The 26626-nt window shown below is 39.2% G+C and overlaps 1 protein-coding gene across 2 annotated transcripts in view; it reads left to right on the top strand.

Annotated features, from left to right (window-relative positions):
• Nucleotides 1-26626, top strand: part of LOC121324257 (A disintegrin and metalloproteinase with thrombospondin motifs 2-like) — a 222608-nt gene that overhangs the window by 70892 nt on the left and 125090 nt on the right. For both annotated transcript variants that reach the window (XM_041265945.1, XM_041265944.1), the window contains exon 3: nucleotides 12772-12934. In XM_041265945.1, the coding sequence (XP_041121879.1) occupies nucleotides 12772-12934 (163 nt within the window). The remainder of the gene's footprint in view (nucleotides 1-12771; nucleotides 12935-26626) is intronic.

Below are 26626 nucleotides of genomic sequence, written 5' to 3' on the forward strand. Positions count from 1 at the left end.
TGTTATTCTGTGACAGGAATATAGTGGAGGTGGTTGTATGCACATATGTCACAGATACATTTTTGAAGTCTGAAAAAAACAATTATCCAGTTGTGATGAAACTTGGTATTAACTTTATTTAGCATAACTTATTGGGAGTATCATAGTCTAGGGATTATGGACACAAAATACCTGTATAATTAGATAGTTATATTCTCATCAATAGTGATTCAATACATTGAAGTTGTGGGGTGTGCTTTGATCTCTTTTAAATAACACATTTTTGGAATTGAAAAAGGCAGTATTGCACAGTGGTTCAGTCATTATTCAGTAATGTGAAAATGTCAAGCTAGGTCATTAAGATATGCTGTTAACTTACCTTACCAAGCTGCTGAAGGATGAACCACTTGCAATGTTGTAGAGAGCCTAACACAATGTATATCTTAGGTACTCTACATATCTGTCAGGTAGTCAAACATTATAGCGCACCATCAAGAACAGAAAAGTATCCATATGGACTAACATGCAGTTACCATTGGAGTTCTTCTTTGTTCATTATAACTAACTGTCACAAAGACGGCCGGAGTGGGGGATGTCAGACCAGAAAGAGAAACCTGGAAATAAACAAAGAGAGAGGTGGAGTTTGGTGGAGCTGAGCGAATGGTCTCGCTCAGCATTTAATAGTGCACAGACAGACAGAAAATAAACGGTTGTAACAAACAAAAACACAGGACACGGCACTGGTTGCCAAAATAAACAGACAAACAAAACAGACTAACGCTTAAACAATGGACTAACAAACAAACATGGTGAGCTTCTATTTTTTAACGATTACTATTTTTCTTATTATTTTTTACCTCTGTCTCCAATCCCGTTCTCCACTCACCGAACACACAACATATAACAGAAAATAAACACAGGAGCGGGAACTTTGCCACACTAACTTATGTATTTGTTTGGTTTTAGACCTCTTCAGTTCATTTATGTTTAGTATTTTATTTCTGCTAAGTCCTTGTGTGGTGAATTCCACACTTGAAAGCAATGTGGTATGAATAACACTTACAGACAGACAGGAGAACAGAAAAGTGTTGTATCCAATCCGGTTAAGATCAGGATAACACCAATGAGACCGTGGAAGGGTGTGTGCGTTCTGTAATGGGAGTTTATGCTACATTGTTATATTCAGTGCCGCAGTGGATTATATACAGTCCTGTACGAGTATCTGCTTCCTTCCTCAACACAGTGGTTCACAGCACCCCCTTGTAACGCTAATGGCATGTGGCTAAAAACAAGTTCTCTAAATTCAATACTTACCAGTGCAACATGTTTTTCCTTTGATAGTAAATGCAGTGTCATTATAACTGGCACCATGTTGTTGATTAGATTTGAGCAGTGATCACTCTATGCTAGCATCTTCACATTCATAGCTGCATATAAATAGCATCAGGAATGAGGTTGGGATGTGTTGTGGGAGGGCAGAAAAAGGTAGATCTAGAAGCCTAATATGGCAGTTGGTTCAGGAACTACTATTTTCAGTAAATTACTGAAAGTAACTTTCTGCTTATCTGGGTGTCATTTCTACAAACCTGAATCAACCTTCATTTTGGTCAATTGAAACACATGGAAGATGTGTAATCACTGGCCTCTTCAACACCGTTGGCAGGATTAAGGTTTCACATTTTTGTCCAATCCGTGGACATCTGTAAAGTAACCTGAATAGTAATACAAGCCCTGCTGAAAATCAATAACATTTCTATAGACTCCAGGTTTCAGATGAAATGTCACAGCAATCCCCCTTTGAATAGCACAAGTAGACAGGTTCCATATGCAATAGTGAGTATTAATTCTAGTTGCCTGCCAGACAGATTGAACAAGTGAGTAAGCAATTAGTTAGTGTAAGTCAATTCCGAAGAATGGTATATTACATGACACGGCTTGTAAAACAGAATCAGATCAGGAGCTCGGGATTTAATGCCAGATATCCCTCAGACAGGGGAACATTGTGCCGCAGCAATATCAGCATCATGATGGGTTTACTGTGCATGCACCCGCTGCAAGCGTGGCTCAGTGCGTTCCATCTGCATCCCAAGCACAACAGACACCGTCCACTGACAGTGTGTCTTGCTTGCTCGGCGGCCCTGCGCTGGTGGAGGGCTACCTCTCCCCTGCGCCAAGGAGTCCAAATGCGAGTAGTTTCCAACCAAATGTCTCCAACTCAGGTTGGGGCACGGTCTGTGAAGACAGAGGAGTCAGTGGGCCCTGATCAGGCCGTTGGACGTCTCTGCATATCAATATTCTAGATCTGCAGGCGGGGTTGCATCGCCTTTCAGGCTTCTGATTTGGGTTCAACGGAACCTACTGTCCCTTCGGCCGACACTGCAGAATGCTAGGGCACATTCCACTAGGTCACTGTACGCCTATAAGGGAAATTTTCAAGATTGGTGCAGTACTAACGGTCATGATCCAATCTCCTGTCCCATGCCTGTCATCTTGCAGTTTCTGCAAGATCTGTTGAAGCTGGTAGATCACCTTCCACAATGAAGGTTTACCTAGAGACTATTTCTGCTTGCCATGCCCCCGTTGACTCAGTGTCCCCGGGTGCGCATTTTCTGGCTACCCGGTTTCTCAGAGGCGCTCGGTGATTGCACCCTCCTAGGAGGGCTACTGTCCCCGAATGGAGCCTTGAGATTGTACTGGAGGCTCTCACGCAGGCCCCGTTTGAGCCTATATACTCCATCAAGTTGAATCACCTGTCCATGAAGACAGCCTTCCTCTTGGCTATCACCTTCGCAAAGCGGGTTATTGAGCTGCAGGCGCTGTCTGTTCATAGTTTGCATGCTTGTTTGGGATGATGGTAGCAGGGTGTCACTGCGTTCAAACCCTGCTTTTCTCCCCAAGGTGGTTACAGCCTTCCATATGAATCACTCTGTGGAACTGGAGTCCTTTCATCCTCCACCGTTTGATATGGAGGAGGATAAGAAGTTGAACCTTCTCTGCCTGGTACGGACTGAGATGTTATGTGGATAGGACAAGAGCGCTGCATCAATCTGACCAGCTCTTCGTCTGCCATGGAACACAGACCCTGGGACAGCCCCTTTCGAAGCAGTGACTGTCTCATTGGATTGCGGACACAGTCTCGACTGCGTGTGACGGTGCTGGCTTACCCCCACTTGGGTAGGTAGCCGCACATTCCATGAGAGGTGTGGCTACGTCATGGGCCCTCTTTCGAGGAGCTTCCTTGGCTGAGATTTGTGATACAGCTAGCTGGGCTACCCTGCATACTTTTTCCAGGTTCTATCGTCTGAATGTGATAGATCCCTCATTGCCCTCTGTGGGCACTAGGGTCCTCGAGGTTGCAGGACTTGGCATCCCTCTTATGCTGCCGTTCTTTTCTCCCTCGCGATGGCTCTGGTACATGTTTCTCATAACAATGTTTTGGTGGCCATCTTCGAATTGAAAGGGAGAGTTAGTTTACCTACCGTAAACCTGGTTCCCTGAAAGAGAAGATGGCCACCAACCACGAGGTCACATCGGCGGACATCACGGTTTCATCGCAAAAGAGAGCGAATCTCCCCTGCGTGATGGTTAAGTACCCTCGGGAGGCAGGACCGAGGGGGTCACCGAGGGGAGAGGGCCTATCAGCAGCTTTGATAGGAAGAGCTCAGTGACACCTACCAATAGGCAGGAGTGTATCCCATAACGTTGTTTTGGTTGTTTTATTAAACAAAGTTTTGTATTCTCCAATTTAAACAGTAGCCAACCATTATTTATTTTGACATGTGCCTGTCAGAAATGCATGTAAAAGACAAAAGTAAATAAATAAATACAAGTCAGAATTATTTGTGCATCCAATAAGTTTTAGATAGCACAGTGCTTTGTTTCATAAATGAACTAATAAGGCCAATGAAGATTGGATTAATGGTACTAGCATTTTTTAAAATACTTTGTAAAACAAATGTGCAATTTATTGCTAAAATTAAAACTAAAGAAGATATTCAGTACACAGGGGACTGTGCATATGTCACATTTAGATTATATATATATATCTTCAGAAACACATCCAATTATAATCAAACTTTCATGGAACAGATTTTGAACTTCAGAACAGTACGTTCCTGCATATGAAGAGGGTTTTTTTGTGTGGGTATTTATTATAAATAGTGTGTGTAAATATATGTGAATAGTTCATGAAGAACCTGACACTCCTGTGAGATCCTACCTGCTGTGTGAGTTTGCCAGCTATGGGATCCTAATCAGCAGGTGGATGTGTTCCAGCGGGGTGTAAGGTACAAAAAAAACACCTCAGTGCTGCTGCTGAAAATTCCCAAGAGCCAGACCACTGCTTCTGCAGGGCCATGGACCAAAGGAATGGAGACTGTCCACGCTACCTGGACAACAAGAAACCTGTAAGACTGAAACCACTGATCACCATGTGTGTATCCAGGGCCAGGGTTTGTATACCAGGAATTTGTTTGGGGATATTAGATCCCCTACAGTATAGCAGGGTGGTGTGCAGCGTAACCTTTAGCGGGACTCTTCTTTTAATGAAGGTAATGCTTCACCGTCTTCATGGCAAATTTTATTTCTTAGCTATGTTTTGTTTTGTGTTTTATTGTCTGGGACCTACCATTGTTGGTAGTGCCACGTGTTCTGTGTGAGCGTTTGAATAAAACCTGCCCTCCTGTGTCCTTAATCCAGTGATCACCCACAACAGTAACAAAACACCCCTGTTACAGTCCCCTTTATAAGTGGAACCAATTATAAGGCACCATGTCTGTGGCTTCCGTGTGCCTCAAAATGACATTCTAGTAGCTTACACTCTTTCGTTGATGTTATAAGAGGGTGTGTGCGTGATTCACTGATAACACAGGAGTCAGAGAGTGTCTTTGAGATGCCATACGGGCACACAGGATTTATTAAACACACAAGTATTTGTATTTTGGATACCCTCAGGGTTGCTACCAAGAATGGTATCCCCCTGAGGTTCTGTTTGTGAAGAAATAATAATCCATAATCAAAAGAGGAAGCAAAACAGTGTAAATAAAACTACAAAGAAAGGTGCTGCTATACGCAGGGTCTGGCTACCTCCGCTAACCTGCGTTATTCCACTGCTCTGGTCACCCTTGCTTAACCTCTTTGTGTCATCACCATGATTGACAGGTGAGTCAAACAGGGTTTCCGACCTGCCTTCACATACAGAAATAGGGAATACAAATAGCACGGTCTTGTAACTATGGTTCCCTATTATTCCAGTTGGAACAATATGTCGCTGTTAAGCAGACCGATTAACACACTTAGTTAGAACTGTTTCTTGGGCAGGCTGGTGTGTGTTACTATAACAGTAGCCTAGAAGGGGATGACAGTCCCTGGGGTGCAGTAATTGAGCTTTTTCATGGTCTTTGTCTTTTCTGCTTAGCAGCCTATCACATTAAAGCTGAGAAGTGTTTATTGGACCTGAAGGATGTTTTTATATGCTCTGTTTGTATTTTATGGGAATATATTTGCGTGTAGAGACCTTTCTCTTTGGCCTTCAAGTGGGTGGAAAAAGCATTCCGCATTTCAGCTGAACTCTCTGTATGACTCCCCTGTTTATCAAAACCTTTATTTTGAGCATCTTTTTTATGAAACGGAAAATAAAACTGTCAGTGTCACAAAACCAGTGAGATGCAGCTCTGAAGTTTCTTATAAATGCAGATCTTGTATTCCTGTTCCCAAAGGTTGTGTTTCAGTGTGGAGTATGAGAGCATTTGGGATATCTGCAGTGTTTTGAGTTCCTGTGCCAGTGGAAGCTTGTATAAAAGAAAAGCTAGTTGGAACAGTGGTAAAGCACTGATTAAACCACTAAAAATGTTATTTGGTTTTACCTCAGAGTAAGTGATTGAAAGATTAAATTGTAGGGTTGTAACAATAAGGGACCATTTTGAATGATGGAAAAAAACATTCCTGATTTTGTTGTTAAATAATCGCCCTAATGTGATTTTCTAAATGATGTTGATTTACAAAATACAGCGGGCGCATTAAGTGAACCTCAGAACGCTCAGAAAACACACTGAGCTCATTTAAATGACTTAACGCGCTGCTCTACGAGAGCGCTGAGCATCATTTAAAAACAGAGAATAATCATTTTTTGCTTGTTTGTGTTTCCGAGGTGATGGTATGTGAAATGGCCCTGTGTGAAGTTACTGTCCCCTGCTGTACCTCACTGAGTTCGACGCTTATAGTTTAATACCAACAATACCGACATTAATAATGAAAATTATGAATAATATTAATACTACAAGCCTAATAATAATACATTAATAACCGTAAAATAGCTCTACATTTTTTTAACAATGAAATTAAATTATACAAATTCAAAAACATCCATTTTTACCATCTTATTTAGCCAATTAATGCATAACTTCATAAGTCGAAACCAGTTCATCGTTCTTGACAAACGCACTTGTCAATCCTGCCTGTCATCTCCACTTGTTTCCTACAGGTGGCCATTCTGTTTGCTCACTCTGATCACTGATGAGAAATGCTCAGGAGCGCTCTGAGTGGCTCCGCAGGAGCAGAACTGAGCAAGTCGTTAAAAGTTGATTCTTTTACTGAGCCGCTCTGAGCCGCTCACTTACTTAACGCACCATGGCTCTCAAAAGTATTCACCCCCCTTAGACTTTTCCACATTTTATTGTGTTACAAGATGGAATGAGAATGGATTTAATTAGGAGTTTTTGCCACTGATCAACACAAAAAAAGTCCATAATGTCAAAGTGAAAAATAAAATCTACAAATTGTTCTAAATTAATTACAAATACAAAACAGAAAATAATTGAATGCATAAGAATTCACCCCCTTGAGTCAATATCTGGTAGAGGCACCTTTGGCAGCAATTACAGCCATGAGTCTATTTGGATCAGTCTCTAACAGCTTTGCACATCTGGACACTGCAGTTTTCACCCATTCTTCTTCAGGACTCTGACCTTTTTTGTTTTTAAGCCACTCTAGTGTGGCTTTGGCTGTATGTTAGGGGTCACTGTCCTGCTGGAAGATGAATCTTCTCCCAAGTCCCAGGTCTCTTGCAGACTTCAGCAGGTTTTCCTCCAGGATTTCTCTGTACTTTGCTGCATCCATTTTGCCCTCTATTTACTCGACATTTCCAGTCCCTGACGCAGAGAAGCATCCCCATAGCATGATGCTGCCATCACCATGCTTCACAGTAGTGATGGTGTTCTCAGGATGATGTGTGGTGTTAGGCTTGCGCCAAACATAGTGCTTAGTGTTGAGGCAAAAAGCTCTATTTTGGTCTCATCAGACCATATAATCATACTCATCATCTTTGCCACTCTCCCATAAAGGCCAGTTTTGTGAAGCACCTGGGCTATTGTTGCCATATGCACAGTGTCTCCCAGCTAAGCCATGGAAGACTGTAACTCCTTTAGAGTTGCCATAGACTCCCTGACTAGTTCTAGACAGATTCACAGTTGTGCCATATTCTCTCCCTTTCTTAATAATGGACATTACAGTGCTCCGGTAGATATTCAATGCCTTGGAAATGTTCTTATATCCTACCTCTGATTGGTGCTTTTGAAGAACCTTATTCCGGATTTTCTTTGAATGTTCCTTCGTCTTCATGATGTAGTTTTTGTTAGGAAATGTACTAACCAACTGTGGGACCTCCCAGAGACAGGTGTATTTAACCTGAAATCATGTGAAACACCTTAATTGCACACAGGTGGACTCCATTCAACTAATTATGTGACTTCTAAAGACAATTGGTTGCACCAGAGCTTATTTAGGTGTGTCATAGCAAAGGGGGTGAATACTAATGCAATCAATTATTTTCAGTTTTATATTTGTAATTAATTTAGAACAATTTGTAGATTTTATTTTTCACTTTGACATTATGAACTTGTTTTGTGTTCAGTGGCAAAAACTTTAATTAAATCCATTTTGATTCCCTGTTGTAACATAATAAAATGTGGAAAAGTCCAAGGGGGGTGAATACTTTTGAGAGCCACTGTAATGTTCATATCTTAACGAGCAGTGCTTCTAACGACTATTTCTTTTGCATGTGTAGGAATTTAAAAGCAAATCCATGTTAATTGTCATCATTTATTAGGAGTTAATTTGCACTTGGAAAAAAAGGGTTTTAATTAACGAAAGAGTGTATTTCACCTTGAAACAGACATTTAACAGACCGCGGCTGTGATTTTATTAGTAAGTCAATTAATTAATTCAGGTGTTTTTTAAATAAATATTTAATCCAATTTTCACCAAAAGAATATGCTTTGCATTTCATACAATTCCAAGTGGTATCTTGACTTTATTAAAAGGCAACATAACTATTACTACAGAGGGTGTATCTCTGGCCAACTATGAACATTTAATAGTGAATAGGATTTCTGTTTTAGATAAGAATTGTAATAACTGTTTTATAAGAGACCTTTGTAACAGAAAGGTAATACCAGCAGCCATATCTCGCCGTTCTTCTTAATATAATGTTAAATGGAATAAGGTGTGGACTATCCCTTATAAATGTGTATTAACAAACAAGACTAAAGAAGTATCATACAAAATTACTAGTCTTTTAGCTAAATATATCCAGATATAGAGGATAGTTGTGTTTTTTGTTTAACTGAAAAGGAATCTATTGACATTCAAATCTTCTTGAGTAAAAAATAAAATAGAGAAAAAAATTAAAATAGAAGGTGGTGATATACTTTTTTATTATAATGATTCCAGTGTGAACGAAGAGGAATTACAATATATATGAACCTTTTGATCATTTTAGGTAAATTTCGTATTCATGAAATGAAATTTTCAGGGAAAAAAAAAAATCCTTAACTCTATATTTAATCTGTAAATACAAAAAAATGTATAACCACGTTAATGGGCATAACAAATAAAAAAAAAAAGTAATACAGACTTTTATCCTTATTAAAACATTTTAATTGTATTTAAGTGAGGCAACTCATACTTATATTTTAAATACTGTTCATTTGTGTAAGTTGTCTTAAGGAAGGAGCGTGTGCTTGTTTTTGTTTTGTATGGTGGATATCTGTCACTCTATACATGCTTCCTTCACATGTTGCAAGGGTGCCACCACCAGGGGGGCCATGGCTCCTGCACTTTTCCGACAAGGGGGCGAGTATATAGTTTAGCCCCCTTTTACTTTTTTTTAATGTCCTCAGTGTAGCGACGTGGCGCCGTTGTGTATTAAAGTGTTTGTTTTCCTAAATGGTGGTTAACTTAAATTAGACTCACTTTCTATTGCTATGGTAAAGGAAACCAGAAGGGAACACGTGACAGGGTGGCCATGTGGTGACGTCAGGCCAGATGCGGGAAGAAAAAACAAAGGAAATATACTGCGATGTAAAAGGTGCGGCGTACGCCGTTTTTATTTTAAAATATAAAAATAAATAAAATATTTTAACAAAAAAACCCAGTGCTCACAGGTCAGATGGGCAATCGCTTTCTCTGACCCTGTATTTAGTTTGGATTTTAAACTGCTATTGCTCTCCTTTGAACACTTGCCCAGACCAGTGAGAACGGCTGGTTTTTATATTAGTGACTGATGGATTAACTAGCTATCAATTATTTGATAATCCCTCAGTCACATGCTGCACAGGTTTTTAATGTGACTGATAATGTGACACTTTAATGTGGCTTTTAATCAGATGCCTACTTTGATAAGTGATAGCTAAAGGGTTGATGTTTATGGGCATGTTAGTACAGTGGAAGGATATGCAGATTTGTGATTTTACCCTCCTGCATGTCATACCTCAGCTGCAGTAATAGAAGCTCAGGATAAAGTCGTGTGCTTTACATTGACCTCTATAGAATGTTACTAGCAGTAAGAGCTGCCCTTGTGTTTGCAGCATACAAAATTAAAGGTTTTTATGCACAGGTCTATTGGTCCAACATTAGTCTAGTGGCCCCACCACTTTTTTTTTATCCGTGACGGCACCTCTGCCATGTTGTATTGTGTAACTGTATTGTTTATGTCGTATTCAATAAAAAAATACCTCATCGACTCAATTTCAAAGTATGAACGGATTGATTTAATTAACACATTTAATTTGAAAATCATTTGCTACTAAAGCTCTTGTTACTAAATCCTGCTCCATGTTATATAACTGGTGCTTTGTTACTGAATTTAACATAATTTGTATCCCTGCTGTTGCTATTTTTCGTTTCTGTCTGCAATATGATACAGGTCATACTTGCAAAAGAAATGACTTGAATAGTAATCAGTGTTTTCATTTTCTTTCCTGATTCAATCCTAGTTTTTGTTAAGTGGAATGCAAAATAAAGAGAAATAAAACAGTGAGTAAATGTAGTTTTTTTTTTCATTCTACAACACCCCCCTTTTTCACATTTATTTTATTTGAACTTTATGAAAACATGTCTATGACCACTTTATTTATTGTGAAGACACAACAATGGCAGGTGTTATTTTAAAAAAAACACATGCTGTCTACTTTGTTTTTACCTGACGTACACACAAGATTTAACTACCATATTGCTTTCTTTGTTTTGTAGTTAATTCACAAGGGTAAAGTAAGGCCTTTTAACTTCTGGGATATTTTTCAACTTTAATACAGCGTTACATGTAATGGCTTTGATAATGTTTTGAAAATGAATATCCGAACAAATATCTAAATCTCGAACGAATACCCGAGCATGAAAATGCCATGTTTGTCCCAGCACTAATAAACAATATCGACTCTTCAAATCTGTCATCTTGATTAACATGGTAATAAGCCTGTGACGGGGTAACGTTGCAGGCCCAGGTCATATCGGCAGGCAAGGAGACTCGGAGACAAGGAAGCTGCAGTGAAAGTGCTGCTGCGCTGTTTAATAAACAAAACACTGCTCACAGAGCCAAAAATAAAAGGTCAAACAAAAACAAATCTCACACACAATAAACACTTACAAAATAACTGGCACAAGGACCAAAAGTTAAACAAAACTGTTCAGGCTGGGCAGAGACTTCACTGAACTTTGTCACAGGAAACAAATGTAGCAGCACAGTTCACTCACCCCAAAACACCTTCACCAAACAAAGCAATTTCCCCCTTTTTATAGCATGTGGCTAGAGCCTAATTATTAATTATTCAGTTAGCTTCAGCCACATTCTCACATGTATTTTGGCAGGGATAGGAAATTAACCCCATCCCTGCCAACCACCACCAAATCACCACACAACAATATTATTATTTACAGACAGGGCCTTGCCCTGCCACAAAACCTTTGACAGTATCTTTTATGATTAACTATGTCCATTTTTTATGTAGTTCATTCAACTCAAAGCTCTATTATTTTATAGGTAATCTGTATAAAAAGCTACACATCTCCACGCCCTGTGCTCAATATGCCAAGAGCTGTTTACAAAGTTTAAATGCTACTTTGTCTTATTTAGGAATGTCATTGAATCTCGTTCAATTTAATAATGCAAACACCGGTTTAACAACAAAACGTTTCAGATTAAGGATGTGCTGAAACATGAACGTTACTTATGAGTTCGAACCTCTCAAATGCAGCTTTGATCCCCCGCAGGGGATGAAATTCCTGACAGTGGCGATATAGTGGAGGCAGTCTGATGAAAACATGTTGTTAATATTATTTAGCATAACTGATTGAGAGCACAGTAGTCCCTCGGGAGAGCTCTCTCGCATTAACCGTGTCCTCGATTATAACGCACACAATTCATGTCTCACAATTTCTTTAGTTTTCCAAGGTTACGAAGTTACTTTCTGTGTATTGCGTTCTGCTGTAATGTACTTCGCAGTCTCCATTTATCTTGCTCTTGAGTACATAGGCAGGTGCACACTAAAGGGATCTTGTGTCTGATTGAGGCCCTTCCTACAGCATACTTTTCCAGTGAACCAGGGAACTTACATATCAAACATGTAACAGTAGTGTCTTCAAATCTAAATACACGTCTCCAGGAATGCTTTTTTTTTTGTTTGCAAGAACACCGAAGTCTAGTTTGTCTCCTGTTTTTGTCTGTTCATTTTCAGATACTGTATTTTATACCGTGTGTTGTGTGTTTTAATGCAAAGCTTGTTGATTCCTTTAGGTTTAAAATACCAATATTGAAGTATTTTATGTAATTAGATTATTATAGTCATGGATGCTGTAAATACAGTCATTTAAATGAATTTGTGGACAATTGTTATCAATTACCATAGCTACTCATTATACTAACTGCTGGTGTGTAAATTAGCTACTAAAAAAACAACATTGTTTCAGCCTGAACTTAGGTATATTTTGCCTTTGACTTTCCATGTAAAGCCTCTCTCAAGTAGTCAATATTTCTTTCAAAGCACCCAGTTTAATATGATTGTTGTTTGTTTGCAGAAGACCCCCTCCACCCTTAGTGATTTCAATCTGCAGTAACTCCACATCACTAAACCACCACAGAATTGGACACATAACAGGTTCAGGACTGAATGGCAGGGGCTGATCAAAGTTCGAGAAGAATCTCGTTGCTCCTGTCTGCACTGACTAAACAAACATAGAGTACTGTATGGGTTACATTCTAAAATCCCTTTACCGAGATCGGTATTAGCACATTTCTTTCAGGAAAGAAAAACACACGCACAAAAGTGTTGTGAAACATGCACCGAACATGTTTCACAAGTCTATAATTGTACATGTGCATACCCTTCACTATTTCACTGTTTCAGTATTTTCTTATATGTAAGAATCAAGGTATCACTGCAATCTTCAGTTTGTTCTTGTTTGTTTTGAATTGGAATACTAGTACTAGAGGTCCTTGTTATTTCTGTATTAACTCGACAGGCTGGGATGATCCGCACAGAGAAGGAGGAGTTCTTCATCGAGCCTGTGGAGTCGGGTGGCGAGCTGGGAGAGGAGGAGCAGGGGGGTCGGCCACACATCGTCTACCGCAAGTCCTCCATCAAAACCAGTCCCAGCAACCAAACCAGCGACTTCCATGGCAAAGGTCAGTCGAGACAAACTAGTCAAGACATCTAGCTACATCTTCAGAAGCACTGGCTCACAAACTAGACAAGGCATCTAGTTACATCTTCAGAAGCATTGGTTCATCTGAAATAAAACTGGATCTTGAGGGTCTCACCATTGCATATCATTTGTACGCATGACTTGTCTAGGCTTATGAGCGCAATATGTTTAGAATCAATTGCCAGTATTTGTTGACGTGTCTATATGGACATTGGTTTAAGCTATTCCACTAGTGATCAATTTTCTTATGGTACTGATGACCCTTAGAAAAGTTTCCCATAGTAAAAGCACAGCAAAGTGTCTTAAAACATAGTGAAGCATGGGTAAGCATTGTAAAGAATAGCGAGCTATGGTAAAGCATATTATTAAACATGGCAAACCAGGGTAAGCGATGGTAAATGTATAGTATAACAATGGGAAAAGCATGGTAAAACTGCAAAAATAGCATGTAAAAATACTGTGATAAACATTAAGGGGCATTGCATTTGCTCTGGCGTTCCTGCGGGTTAGGAAGGTAAAACCGACAGGGACTGTTCATCATGCTACAGTGGATCCTAACGGCCAGGCAGCTGGTGACCTCAGGTGGACACCTGTAGGCCTATCCTTTGTCCTCCAGAGGCCAATAACTTGCTGATACCTTCTCACGAGTTCCTAAGAGAAAATAATTGGACATTCAAAATTGGGGAAAAAACCTGAGGTTAAAATAATTGGGCACTCTAAATTGAGCAAAGAAAATACACACATTCACTACAAACACACACACACACACACACATGCATTTAAGACAAAAAAAAATAATTGGAAAATAATGTTCTCACAAAAAAATTAAAAAGATATATTCATTTAATTGTGTTCCCCAGAGAATTGCATTGTGCATTTTTCATAACTGATATCATATTTTGGCTGCACTTTGCTGATTCCCTCCGCTATCCAGCTTGTGAAGGGAAACTGAGATGCACATACAACAGTATATTTCCTTTGCTCTGCAAGCTGTTAATACCTGTGTGTACGTTGTATTATTAACGACCCTGATTGACTTTGGCACAAAGTAGCTGCTCTGCGTTATGTCTGTCACTTTCCTGTCATATGGGAATGTGGGGCCGCTGAAATAACTTTTATAAGGGTATCAAAGCATTCTGTTAAACTAATGGAAACAAATGAGGCCCAGGCTGCAGAAACATAATACAATAAAACTAATAGAATGAGGGAATGTTGCGCCTCTGGCCGTACAGCCGTTTCCACCCATAACTGTGGTAAGAACCTACAGCATGTGAGGCTTTCCCAGCCATCTCCAGGCCTTTTTTCTCACATAAATAGCACAATTTGTGACTGCTGTGTTGTTGAAGTAATTGCAGGGGCTTTTGAGTTGCTGCATTTGATGTGGAATTTGGTGAATGGAAAATCTTGTAATCGTTTTGCAGAATTTAAAATTATTGTTACAGGAGGCTGTGTGGTCCAATGGTTAAAGAAACAATTTAAATCCCAGCTCAGCCACTGACTCACTGTATGATCCTGAGAAAGTCACTTAACCTCCTTGTGCTTCGTCTTTCAGGTGAGACGTTGTTGTAAGTGACTCTGCAACTGATGCATAGTTCAGACACCCTAGTCTCGTATCTTGTAAAGCGCTTTGTGATGGTGGTCCGCTATGAAAGGCGCGATATAAAAATAAAAATTATTATATTATTATTATTGTTTTGGCAGGCAAGAGACGTTAGGAAGGGTTCTCCAGTTCTATAAGGAAATTGCTTCTTGAATATGTTCTTTTTAGAGAAGGAGTTGGGGGGCCTGTTATTCTTGTTCATTGAAATTCTATAGACAGTAAAATGGCTGCTTTGTCTGCACCAGAAAATGCTGAATCAATTCCAGCTGATCCCTGTAATGTATTGAAACTTGCTCTGTGTGCTCCCCACATTTTATACATTCTGGGATTTCAACTGCTGTCCATTCTGCGTGATTAGGACAAGTTACCCTGACTGTTTATTTTCCATTAAGAATATGAATCAGTTTTCCTGAGCTAATTCTAGCATAGGCATGTTCCATTCTAGGAAAACAGGCTTTACAATCTCCTAGAGTTTCCCTTTCTGTCAGTGGCAATCTTTTTTGTCTTGGAAGGGCCCTCTGCTTTCTGGAATATATTATCCTTAGCCCAAATCTGAATCTCCTGCAGGACAGTTATGGAAGGTCCTGTACATTTCCACCTGTTCACTTAGCTGTCTCGTTCTAGGTACCCCATTAGCCATTTTAATGCTCTGGACAGAATATTGGCTCACTTCCATGACTCCAGAGCCGCATTTCAGAATCATAGTTACAGCCAGTTGATATTTCCACCATTAAATTAGACAAAGTTGCTGCCCAAACACCTGTGCCTGTTGTGTATATCTTCCACATCCGACTAGGCCTAAGGACCTTAGCTTCATGACATTGTGCTTTACCATGCATTTTGCTATACTTTTTACTATTGTAATCTTTTATAAAGGGAGAGAGCTGATTGTTGTTTTTTTTTTTTTACATCTTTGATGAAGATCATTCATATACATGAAATCTCATGTAAAATCATTCCAGCACCAATATTGTCTCACTTGAGCCTGGATGTCCCCAGTACAAGTGTGGAGGCAATACAATAGTCTGTGCCCTGGCTTGCCCACTACATTCATCTTCCCTATGTGACACAAGCTCAAAGAGTAAAAATGAAATTGAGAAGTATTAAGAAGCAAGGAGTATGACCAACTTCTTTCACAAAAAGTGGTTCAAATTGCAGTTGGCTTAAACAGTGTTTTTTTTTTTTTTTCTGTGAAATGAATGCTGTCTTTATGAAGAGCAAGTGGATTCGTCTGCTTGTTGCTTTCTGCACCACTCAGTCTTTGTGTTGGCAGTAAGAATGTAGCGCTGACATTTCATAAAAGGGAAAAGCACAAAAAAAAAGAGTCTCTGAAGGAAACAGAAGACAGGACAGAAAAACAGCTTGATGGCGGTGTCCATGGCAACAAAGGGCATTTTTGTTATGGAATTGAGATTTAGTGAAATTAATATTTTTGTTTTTAAATATTTCATTTTTTAAAGCTGTAGTTTAGGGTTAGTTTAAGAAAGAGTGCTTGCATATTTCATGAGCATAATACTTCAAGAACCCTTGCTGAAATGTTATTTGCACTGCATTTATTTTCTATAAACGGTTATATCAGTAGTTATACAACTCAGCGACTGAAAGCAGTGTGTGGTTTTTTAAGCAGCTGTTTGACAAGCAGGAACTTGATTCTAGACTACCTGCTTTCAGTTGTATGATCAAAAGAGTCATCTCAAGGTCATTTATCTGTACTAGGAAATGTACTGTACCCATCAACATAGAAAAATTAATATGCTTATTTTGTAAAAGACATTTATGATATCCCATAATCAATAAACCAGACAAAATCTGAAAGAAATTTAAGAATGAGAGGAGGCCCAGCAGTACTTGTCCAGTTCCTGACAGCTGTTTGATCTTGCTGGTCCCAGCAACCCATTCCATACCCTCATCACTCATCTACCGTCTGTCCTGAGTCTATCCCTTTAAGCCATGGGATTTACAGCATATTGATACCAACTATAGCGCACTCACTGTATTACTGTTGTATTATTTGTTAAAGCTCCTACAGTAGTCCTAGTTTCAATTTCAGCGAATTGTTTATATTTTATACAGATAACTGAATACCCAGTTTGTTTCATATGCAAAAATAACTCGCAATGGAGCAACATAACCAAATGAACACAATGCAATTTTAACATTGTGCTGACCTCTGTAACTAAAAACAACACATGCGTCAGTTGAACTTTAACAGAGTGGTAAAAGGATTCAGGGAGGGAAGAAGCTTTCGGGACCCTAAACCAACTAGGAGGTCTGGTTCCTAACAAAGGGTATGGTAAATAGTTATCCAGTAATTTTATCCTATTAGAACATTGAACAGGACTGTGGGACACTAGCTTTAAAACTGTGAGGGATATGGCTTGGCGGTGATGTCAGACCAGGAAGAGAATGACAACACTACTGCGGGTGAAGTACTGGTGAGCAGATTTTTTATACAAAAAAAATTTAAACATAACAAAACACTGATTTGGGGGGGGGGGGGGGGTGTACCCCGACACAAAGTGTTTTAGGGATAACAAGAACTCTAGCTAATGAAAATGAAAGCTCCCGTTGAAAGAAGGGACGAATCGAGACTTTCCTAGTCAAAAGCGCTACAGATGCAGTTGTGCTGCAACTTGACTAAGCTGCTTACTGGTCAATAGCACTCTTCACCAGGCTCTCCTCAAACTGTCAGGCCTGACCCCAGGGTACTCAGCTCCTTTCATCAGAAAGTAGTTTGATGTTTTAGATTTGGCAGCAACCATTAACAAGCAGAAGAACAGCACTGCGAGATCAGGACAGCCTGAGATCAAAAGGTTGCTTGCTACCTCTTCTAAATTTTATTTGAGGAATATGTCCTTGATTTCAAATTGAGGCAATGTTGTTGCTGTGCCCTGCACTGTAGGTACAGTGTCACTCTGCCAGGACATACAGTAACACCGACACACATGTTGTAAAGGGCAGTCTATAGTAAGGATGTAGTGTGCTGCAGTCTTTTACTACTAATTATTAATGCTGAGAAATATTTATGCCCTGGAAACTGCCTGTCTGGCTGTTCTGGTCACTGGCTGTTATGCAATTGCTTAAATATTAGCAGTTTGGGTATTGCAGTGTTGATACTGTATATTAGCAGTTTGGGTATTGCAGTGTTGATACTGTATATTAGCAGTTTGGGTGTTGTACAGTGTTGATATATTCAGTTTGGATGTTGTACACTGTTGTTATATTAGCAGTGTGGGTGTTGTACAGTGTTGGTATTTAAGCAGTGTGGGTTTTGTACAGCGTTGATATATTCAGTTTGGGTGTTGTACAGTGTTGGTATATTAGCAGTGTGGGTGTTGTACAGTGTTGGTATATTAGCAGTGTGGGTGTTGTACAGTGTTGATATATTCAGTTTGGGTGCTGTACAGTGTTGATACAAATGGTTTAAAATAAAGACACATCTACATTGCCTGTGAGTCTCTGTAGCTCATATTAACACTGGTGGTATTTGCCACCATTGAGATTAATTGAAATGGTTTTGTACAGTACTTACCAAGGGAAGTGTTTTGAAGTTCCTTTTTAATGTGCATACTGAATCTGTTTTTTTTTCTCTTGGTATTTTGTCTGTGGCCATTTCTTATAGTCAATGTTAGGGGCAGAACCATAGCTGATTTCACAGAGCAGAAAAGTTGAAGTAAAAATAGTCAACTGGATAATATCTGTGACCATATTGTTTTGTAACACTAGCTTCTCACTGCTGATTTACTAGTCGGCTATTCAGTGCAACCCCAAGTTAGTATGCTTTTCATTACTACAAGTGTTATGAGTGGCAAAAGATCACTTCATTCAAATGGGTGGACACAGTATTAGACACACAGCATTGACAATGTTCATAATACTGGAAAGGGAACCTGTGCGAAAATGTCTAACCAGTACCTAATTCTTTCACTGATCTCGTATTGTGTGTTCAAGTGTGTTGTGTGTGTGCGTGTGCGTGTATGTGTGTGTTTGAGCACTACTTCTGTATCTCCCTCCGCTTCATTAACTCTGTCTTGGACTGTTTTCCAGCTGGAAATGTAAATAACACACTCTCTAGTTATCTCCTCATTATCCAGCAGTAAGCCAGCAATATTTCAGGCCTGTAATCCATCAAAAATAAATCATTTTAAAAGAACCTCAGGCACATTTTTCATTTTTTTTCAGACTGTCTGAATCGACAAGTACATTCGCTGTAGCCTGACTTGTAGCCTTTGCAATTGAAAGCAACCAGGGTAGTTTCCTTTGCAACAGGAAGGCTCAATTAGGAAATCACAGCTTCAGAATGAAATCAATACCCGGGAGGGGGGGGGTGGGGTCTGGCTCATGACGAGGTCAGGCCCTACCCCAATGGGGGGGGGGGGGGGGGGGGGGGGGGGGGTCCAGTGATTATTTAGTACTCAGCTCTTGTGAAATTACCAATGCCAGGGACAGTATTATTTACTACTGTAGAGGCTCTCCCCAGATGTTGGCTTGATAGGATGTTTAATTTAATAAAGATAAAGGGGGTAAGGAACTGTTGTGGCTTAGATACAAATATATAGATATGAAAGTGAACAGATTAGAATGAAGGCATTACCATTACATTAGATGCTAATTAAAAAGGTTAAAAGTACACTTAGGATCTTTACCAGTTAGAATTTTCAAGAGCTATTTATATTTCAGTGTTACTTTGAAAACCCCACTGAATTTAATCTGATAAAAATCCATTTCATATGCACCTGGTTTGGCACACCAACAATGATAACATATATTACAAAATTCAGTAATCCCTCGCCAACCGCGGGAGTTATGTTATTGAAAACCCCCGTGGTTGGCAAAACCACGGTTGGTAAATACTAGAGCTTATGTGAAATAGGGGGTTAGGTTCTCCATGGCCGCGGTTACACTTATTAAAGTCTATCCAAGTTGCATTTTCCATCACTAAACACAAATGAAAAACACAGTAACATAAAAACAATGCAAATACTATAACATACTGGGTAATGGAACATGTAAAAAGTAATAAAATTATAACATAATAAAAAGTATTGTTTTATTTACCTTGAATCCTTAGAGTTGAAGGCCATGGTGTTGTTGACTGGTGACAATTACGCTAAGTTAAAACGGAGCAACGAGACTGCATGCTCATGGTACTATGACTAGTACACGAGACAAAGCGAGAGATGATGCTGGTACTGGTAGCGGGAGATGCTGGCGAGATGGGAGCACAGAAGAATGCACACGCTGGCACGAAAGCAAATGCAGATGCATCATATGTTTCCGTGCAAAACTGTATACACAAATTTATATGCCACGGTTGGCAAATTGGTATACAAAAGGAAAACCCTGTATACATTAATTCCACGGTTGGCAAGGGATTACTGTACTCATTTATCCTCCAATACGAAAAGCTTACATTGCAAAATATTCATAAGGGGAAAGAGCTAGCAAACTGCAACATTTACAAGTAAAACCTTTTAAAAATGACCTTCGCAATACTCCCAGTGGAATATAAAAAACAGCAGGATATCCAGGCAATTGATTTCTATAGTTTAACCCATGAATCAATGCAGCTCCACAGCTATGGGGTCACAAAACGTAGAGTGTTGCGAAACTTACAAAAAAAAAAACATCAAGGCATTTCCCGGCGCTGGATTTGTTCTCATGTGAAATTAATTTTACTCAATCAGTCCTCATTGATTTTGCTGCTCTGTCTACCATTCTGAGCTGGGGAGCCCTCCAGCTGAGATGGTCCTGAAGGGCAGGTTAACAGGGCAGCCCCTTAAGGTTTACAATCTATTTCTCTGCCCTTTATTAGATTCAGTACTGTTTGCATTTCCCAGTATGCAGCTGAGTTTTTCATTTTTAATGCATGTGTGGGTTCATACCTTCCAGACTCTCCCCATGCTTTCTTAGCAGTGCCTTTCCAGTAACAATGCCAGATAACTAATTTCAGTGAAAGTATATTCTTTAATATTCTGTACTGAAAGATAGTCCACAACATTTAGGATAGTAGAGACGTCAAATCAAAACGTTTGTCATTTAATTTTATTACATTTCTTTTACTATTTGCTTCATAAGGAACTAATATGAGGTGCTTAAAATGGGGACACAGGGTTCAGGGTTCACTAAGTTTTCATTAAGTTTTATGTTGATCATATAGAACAAATAAAAAGAAGCCACCTGTTAATCAAACTCTAATTCCTGATGTTGTTTACGGAGATGTGATCTGTAGGAATGCTCCTTTAACAGTCAGAATCATTTAACTAAGTTCCAATTCTGAACTGGCTTAGTTCAACCAGAATCGATTTATGCCGGACAGTGTTTTTCTTGTTTGTTTACAAGGTGATTCCAGGTAAGCTCTCTTTGTACACTGCTGAACAAGTAAAGCAGTGAATACACATGTGTGAGGATCCGCCATGAATGTTCATAGAGTACTGTAGTTAATCCACCAATCAGGCTAGACTAATAACTCAGACAAACCCCAGAAAGGTGTGACTGTTCTTTTGACTGAATTAACCACTGCGCACTGTCTAATGAAATAATGTGTAAAACTAAATTAAACAACTGAATTCAGTATATTACTTTCCTTATCAACCAAGACAGTTTCCTCTTTTACAACAGCAGTGTCTGTGGGCAAACCTGCCATCAGCACAGACTTCCTCTCAACAACTCACAGGGGAGGAAAGACCTCCTTCAAAGGTGGAAGCTTTTCAAGGCCAGCTGCAGCTCAGAAGTGGGAGGTTCAGTAAACTGGTTAAACACCTGTTGCCTCTTAAAGCTTGACAGTATGTTGTCTGTCATTCAAAGAAAGCCATATCATTAGTATGTATAATTATCTGGAATGCAGCCATCTGTTTACCCATCTGAAGATACATAAACCCAGCATTTACTGAGAGACAGCATTCTGCAGTACAGTCTCATCATGGGCAATGGTGTGTGTACATGGAATGATCTATTTAATATTTAGTGTCTGATCACGATCGTGAAAGAAACAAAGAAAGATATTGTGCCTGAAGCGCTTCTACCATCAGAGACAGAATTCAAAAGTCTATATATTAAAGTTAGAACAAATTAAGTCAAGTAGACAAACATTAAGCAAGCGCCTTCAGTGTACTAATTTAATTTAGCACACTTGAGAAGGCACGAGCCAAAATCATTGTTTACTTGATTTAGTTTCTTAGAAGTTTTACCTTTTAATTCTGATTAAGCTTTTTGAAGTTTTGGACTTTTATATTTAGTTTTATATATATCTATATATCTTCCACTTTGGAGAGAAGCACTATCCACATAGAGTATTTTATTTTAGTTTGCTGAATGAACTGTCTTGTGTTACCTCAGCAGGCTACTGTGAAATGGATACAGCTGTTGTGTGGAGAGTGTTCCTACCATTATAGCAGCATTAACCACAATTTCAGAACTATTTTACTGGAAGACTTAAAAGAAAGGAAAAAGGCATCATAGTCTTCTGTTCAGCATTGAATCCCAGACATGAAGATAGTTTCACTACCATAAAACACTTTATTTTATATAGCGCCTTTCATAGTGGAACACCATCACAAAGCGCTTTACAAGATGCAGTAAATACAAGAAAATCCATAATACTTCAAATAGAGAAATGCATAATACATGACAGTACTATACAGTACAGTGGAAAGTACATAATACATAGTACATTGAATACAGTGGAAAGTGTATAATACATGAAATAGTACAATACAGTGGAAAGTGCAGAATATATGATAGTAACAATATGTGACATAGTAATAACAGATATCAGGCTTAAGGAGCATGGAAAGCAAGAGAGAACAGGTGGGTTTTGAGAGTTGATTTAAAGTGAGCTACAGTCGGAGCATCACGAGCCAAAACTGGGAGAGAGTTCCAGAGAGTCAAAGCCATGAAGCTAAATGAGCATTGTCCAAGTGTGGTGCACTTTTGCTTGGGGATAACAAGCAGGCCAGAGTTGGAGGACCTCAGCTTGTGGGCAGGGACATAGCGAGTCAGCAGATTGAGGAGGTACTTGGGACCTGTGTGATGGAGGGCATTGTAGGTGAGCAGGAGAGTTTTGAACATAATCCTGAACTTTACAGATAGCCAGTGCAGCTTAGCAAGATGGGGGGTGATGTGATCACATTTTTTACATCCGATAAGGATCCTGGCAGCAGCATTCTGAACTAGCTGGTTTATGGCGCGTGCCGGAAGACCACCATATAGAGAGTTGCAGTAGTAGAGTCAAGAGGCGACAAACGCATGACAAAGTATCTCCGCATCTGGAAGGGAAAGGTAGGGACGGACTTTGGAGATGTTTTTAAGATGGTAGAAGGAAGATTTGACCACGGAGGAGATGTGGGGATCAAAGGAGAGGTTGCTCTGCATAAGTAGGGGGAGCCTGAATCGCTCACAGTCGGTGAAACTGAAATACTAAGAAACACAGTGCAATGTGGTGTAGGACTGATACTAATGCAGATAATGCTGGCTCAGGAAACAGAAACAGTGTGTGTGAAACAGAAAGAGATACAGGGAAATACTGTAGTGGGCATTACACACGCAGGTGCTTCCTTGCCTCCTGAGTCTAAGCCTGAAGATTTCATTTTGAGTGTTGAAGAGGTAAACACAAGCGATCCACTACCATATGTTATTTTAAAAGTTAGGTAAACAAAACTTTAAGAAACAAGTACAATATAGTGCTCCCCCTTTATTTCCCTGACTTAAAAAAAACTAACATAGTGAATTAATAAAGGGATCTTATACAGGAAAATATAGGACTTTTACTGTTGAATGGTGAAAGAGCTATGCAGTCATTTATAAGGCAGTTTAAAGCTATGAATGTAATTTGAATGTAAAGAGTAATGCAGGCTATGTAGGGTAGTATCCTTTTGCCAGCTGTACCTGAGGAAGGGTTGTAGTTTAGTATCAGTCTGCTGGGAGAGATGGATGTATTATAGACAAGATCATCCTGGTCTTGGAAGGATGACTTTGGGATAAAAATACATTTGCTGTTATTTGGTGGGATTGGGTGTGATGTCCTCCTATCCCTAAAGAAAACAGGACCCAAAGCTCGCTGCATTGCACCCTCATTACAACAAAGCATTTGAGTGTTGAGCACTGTGCTGGAGGCTCACACATTTTCTATCTCTGTAAAGCTCTGCCCAGAGGAACCTAATCCTGGGGGAACCTCTGTCTGACGTTCTGCAGAACTCTCCACCTTCCGTTTTTACATACTTCGTGGTGACTACCAAGGTTTGTAGCAGATCAATTTGAAGGTTTCCACTTTTCCTAGCTTTCATTTCTCTGAGTATGGTTAGTGTACATTTCATTATTTAATAAATGCTTCCTGTGCTCATAGCACAACATCAAAAAAAGATGTTATACTTACTACAGTATATGTGTTTTGTTTTATGAAGTTTAGTCTGATCTCACCCACCTGACTCATCAGGGTAATTGCTTCATAGTCTTTGGAAAAACAAATCTTGATTCCAAATCAATGCACTTCTTTTTAAATAAAGACTATCACTGCTGTAAGCCTTTCTTAACAAAAGATTTACAACTCAATTACTGAAGATCAGGGGATGTGTTTTTGACTCAATAAGGTGACTGTTCTTCAACTTGTCCTGGGAAATTGACACATTTTAATGCAAAGGTACAATGCTAATCGATCCAGAATGGTACCAGGTGTACCACACTTTAAATGCATCTCTAAAATCTCGAAAAATATAGTATGTAAAATATATTTCTCCTTAGTGTAGTACATATACACATATCAACACGTCCCATAACATGGTTATTCAATTAATGGTACATTTTTTGCTTTTTTTTCATAAAAATAGCATAAAATGAAGAAACAAGGGGCGAAAGAGGAGCAGTCTGATTCTTCTGTGATCATTTAGAAATTAAACAGTTTTGCTTGTTCTTGCTGAGGTTTTGCTTTGCATTCTCTCCTGTTAAGGGGGCAAAAGAAAAAAAATCAAATGAAATGCTGTCTAGTTAAATAACAGCCCCAGCGAATGACGACATTCCAAAACAGACATAGTTTCTCCTTTAGCAGCAATGTAACTATCTTTCTGCTCCTTACAGGGAATACAGATTTGGAAATTATAATTGTAAAAGCAAAGATTTTTGCTTAACAAATGTAGTTTAATTTAAACCTTCACTAAAGGCGAACATTGACATTAATATTTTGTTTTTGTCCAGTTGACTTTGATTGGGAGGGATGGCCACGATATTATTCATGTAGAGAAAATCTTTGCTCTTTCAGATTTTGAAATGGTTCCTGCAAGATGCAGGTCTATAAATAGACCAAAGCCTATATATATATATATATATATATATATATATATATATATATATATATATATATATATACAAAACACATACACACACACACACACAAGTAATGGACAAAAAAATGAAAACACCTGGGTAAATGAGGGACACCAAGTATATTAAAAGCAAAGGCTTCCACACAGGTGCGGCTCATGCATTAGTTAAGCAAATAACAACAGAGCATGTTTAGGGTCATGTATAAAAATGCTGTTGTAGGGTCAGGTATAAAAATGTTCTCAAGTAGGTGGTTTTCAAATGCAGGGGATCCAAATGTAATAGATATTGCAGTTGTTGGATATACCGATGCACTGACTACATACAGAGAATGCATAGGATTGGCTGTGCCGACACCTAGCAGCAAGACGTGGAAACAAAATGTAATGACTAAAATTACAGACTATTTCCTTGTATAGTTTTTCTAATGCAATATTTGTTGTTCAGCTAGGCAGCTCATGAAGTTTCCACATTCAAAGTGACTTCAAAGACAGCAAAATAATTCCATAAATGTTCCTCTCCAGCCATCCATTCACTATAAAGATCTGAAATGTGCAGTTTTTAAAGAATTGTTTTAGTATTTTCATTTCATTTTATAACATGGTATCTGGTGCCAGGCAGTGTCTGTAAGCCTTGTTTTTTGGGTGTTCCTTGGCCAGCGTACCTGAAGAGTGCAATTGTCCCACCACTTCAGGGCCTTCGCTCGTATTAAGCAACCAGATTCTTCTCCTATTGACATACATGCTTTCAGCCAGTAAGATGCTTTGACCTTGAAGACACTGCTGAGGTGAAATGACACAGGAAGTGAAGCAGTCACAGACTTTCTGTAAGGCAAGGCCAGCACATTTTGTTGTGTCATGTCATGTTTTAAAATAAAAATACTTGTTTGCATGTGTTTCTTTCAAAACTGTACATTTCAATCCTACAGTATATCGTGAGTGGAAGGGCTTAACAGGTATGATTGTGTAATACATCCATGAATACTGCTGGACTGCTTCAGAAAGGAAGCCAGGAGATTTATCTGAACACAGACAGTAGTAACATTTTGGCAGAACACAGCATTTATGCCAGAGCATTGTTGAGCCAGAAATAGCATGTTTATGTTGTTTCAAATACCAAAGCCTTGCAAACAAGACGCAGAGATAGACTGTTATATTCAAGACCTCTTAACTAGTTCTAATAAGAGAATCTTGTTCTAATTATGTATGCAGCTGCATACGGTACTTTGGCCATACCCAGATTTAAGTGTGTCTCAAATGCGCACAAAGCCCCCAGCTGGGAATTAGACTAGTCTATAATCACACCGGTCAATCGTCAAGTCTCCCTGTAATACTAGCATTCAATGATCCTGCAGCTGTGCAGTAGTGATGACGTTGTGCGTGTTTCTGAGCACTCACATTTAGTATAATGCTGATCATCATTATTTTGATGGGGTTGGTTTCTGTTCTGCAGTCCTCATAGCTGCTTTCAGTTCTGTGGGTTTCTTTTTTCTTTTGGCAATGCCATTATTTCAGAAAACATAACACTCTGGAAGATAATTAGAAAGACTTCAAGACAAAATGTTTGTCATTAAACTGCCTTCTAGTATGTCTAAACTAAGAAAACTAAAACAAAAGGGGCTGGGGGGGGGGACAGTGCTCTTTCTTCATTGGGAAGCCCTTTTGTAAGTTCTGCAGCAGAGTGATACGGTGTTTTTCATGAGATCTTGCCCATGTTTGAGATGTTGAGGAAGTGAAAGCATCACTGGTTTGTACATCT

Source organism: Polyodon spathula, chromosome 12, assembly GCF_017654505.1.
Source record: "Polyodon spathula isolate WHYD16114869_AA chromosome 12, ASM1765450v1, whole genome shotgun sequence".
NCBI classification, from domain to species: Eukaryota; Metazoa; Chordata; class Actinopteri; order Acipenseriformes; family Polyodontidae; genus Polyodon; species Polyodon spathula.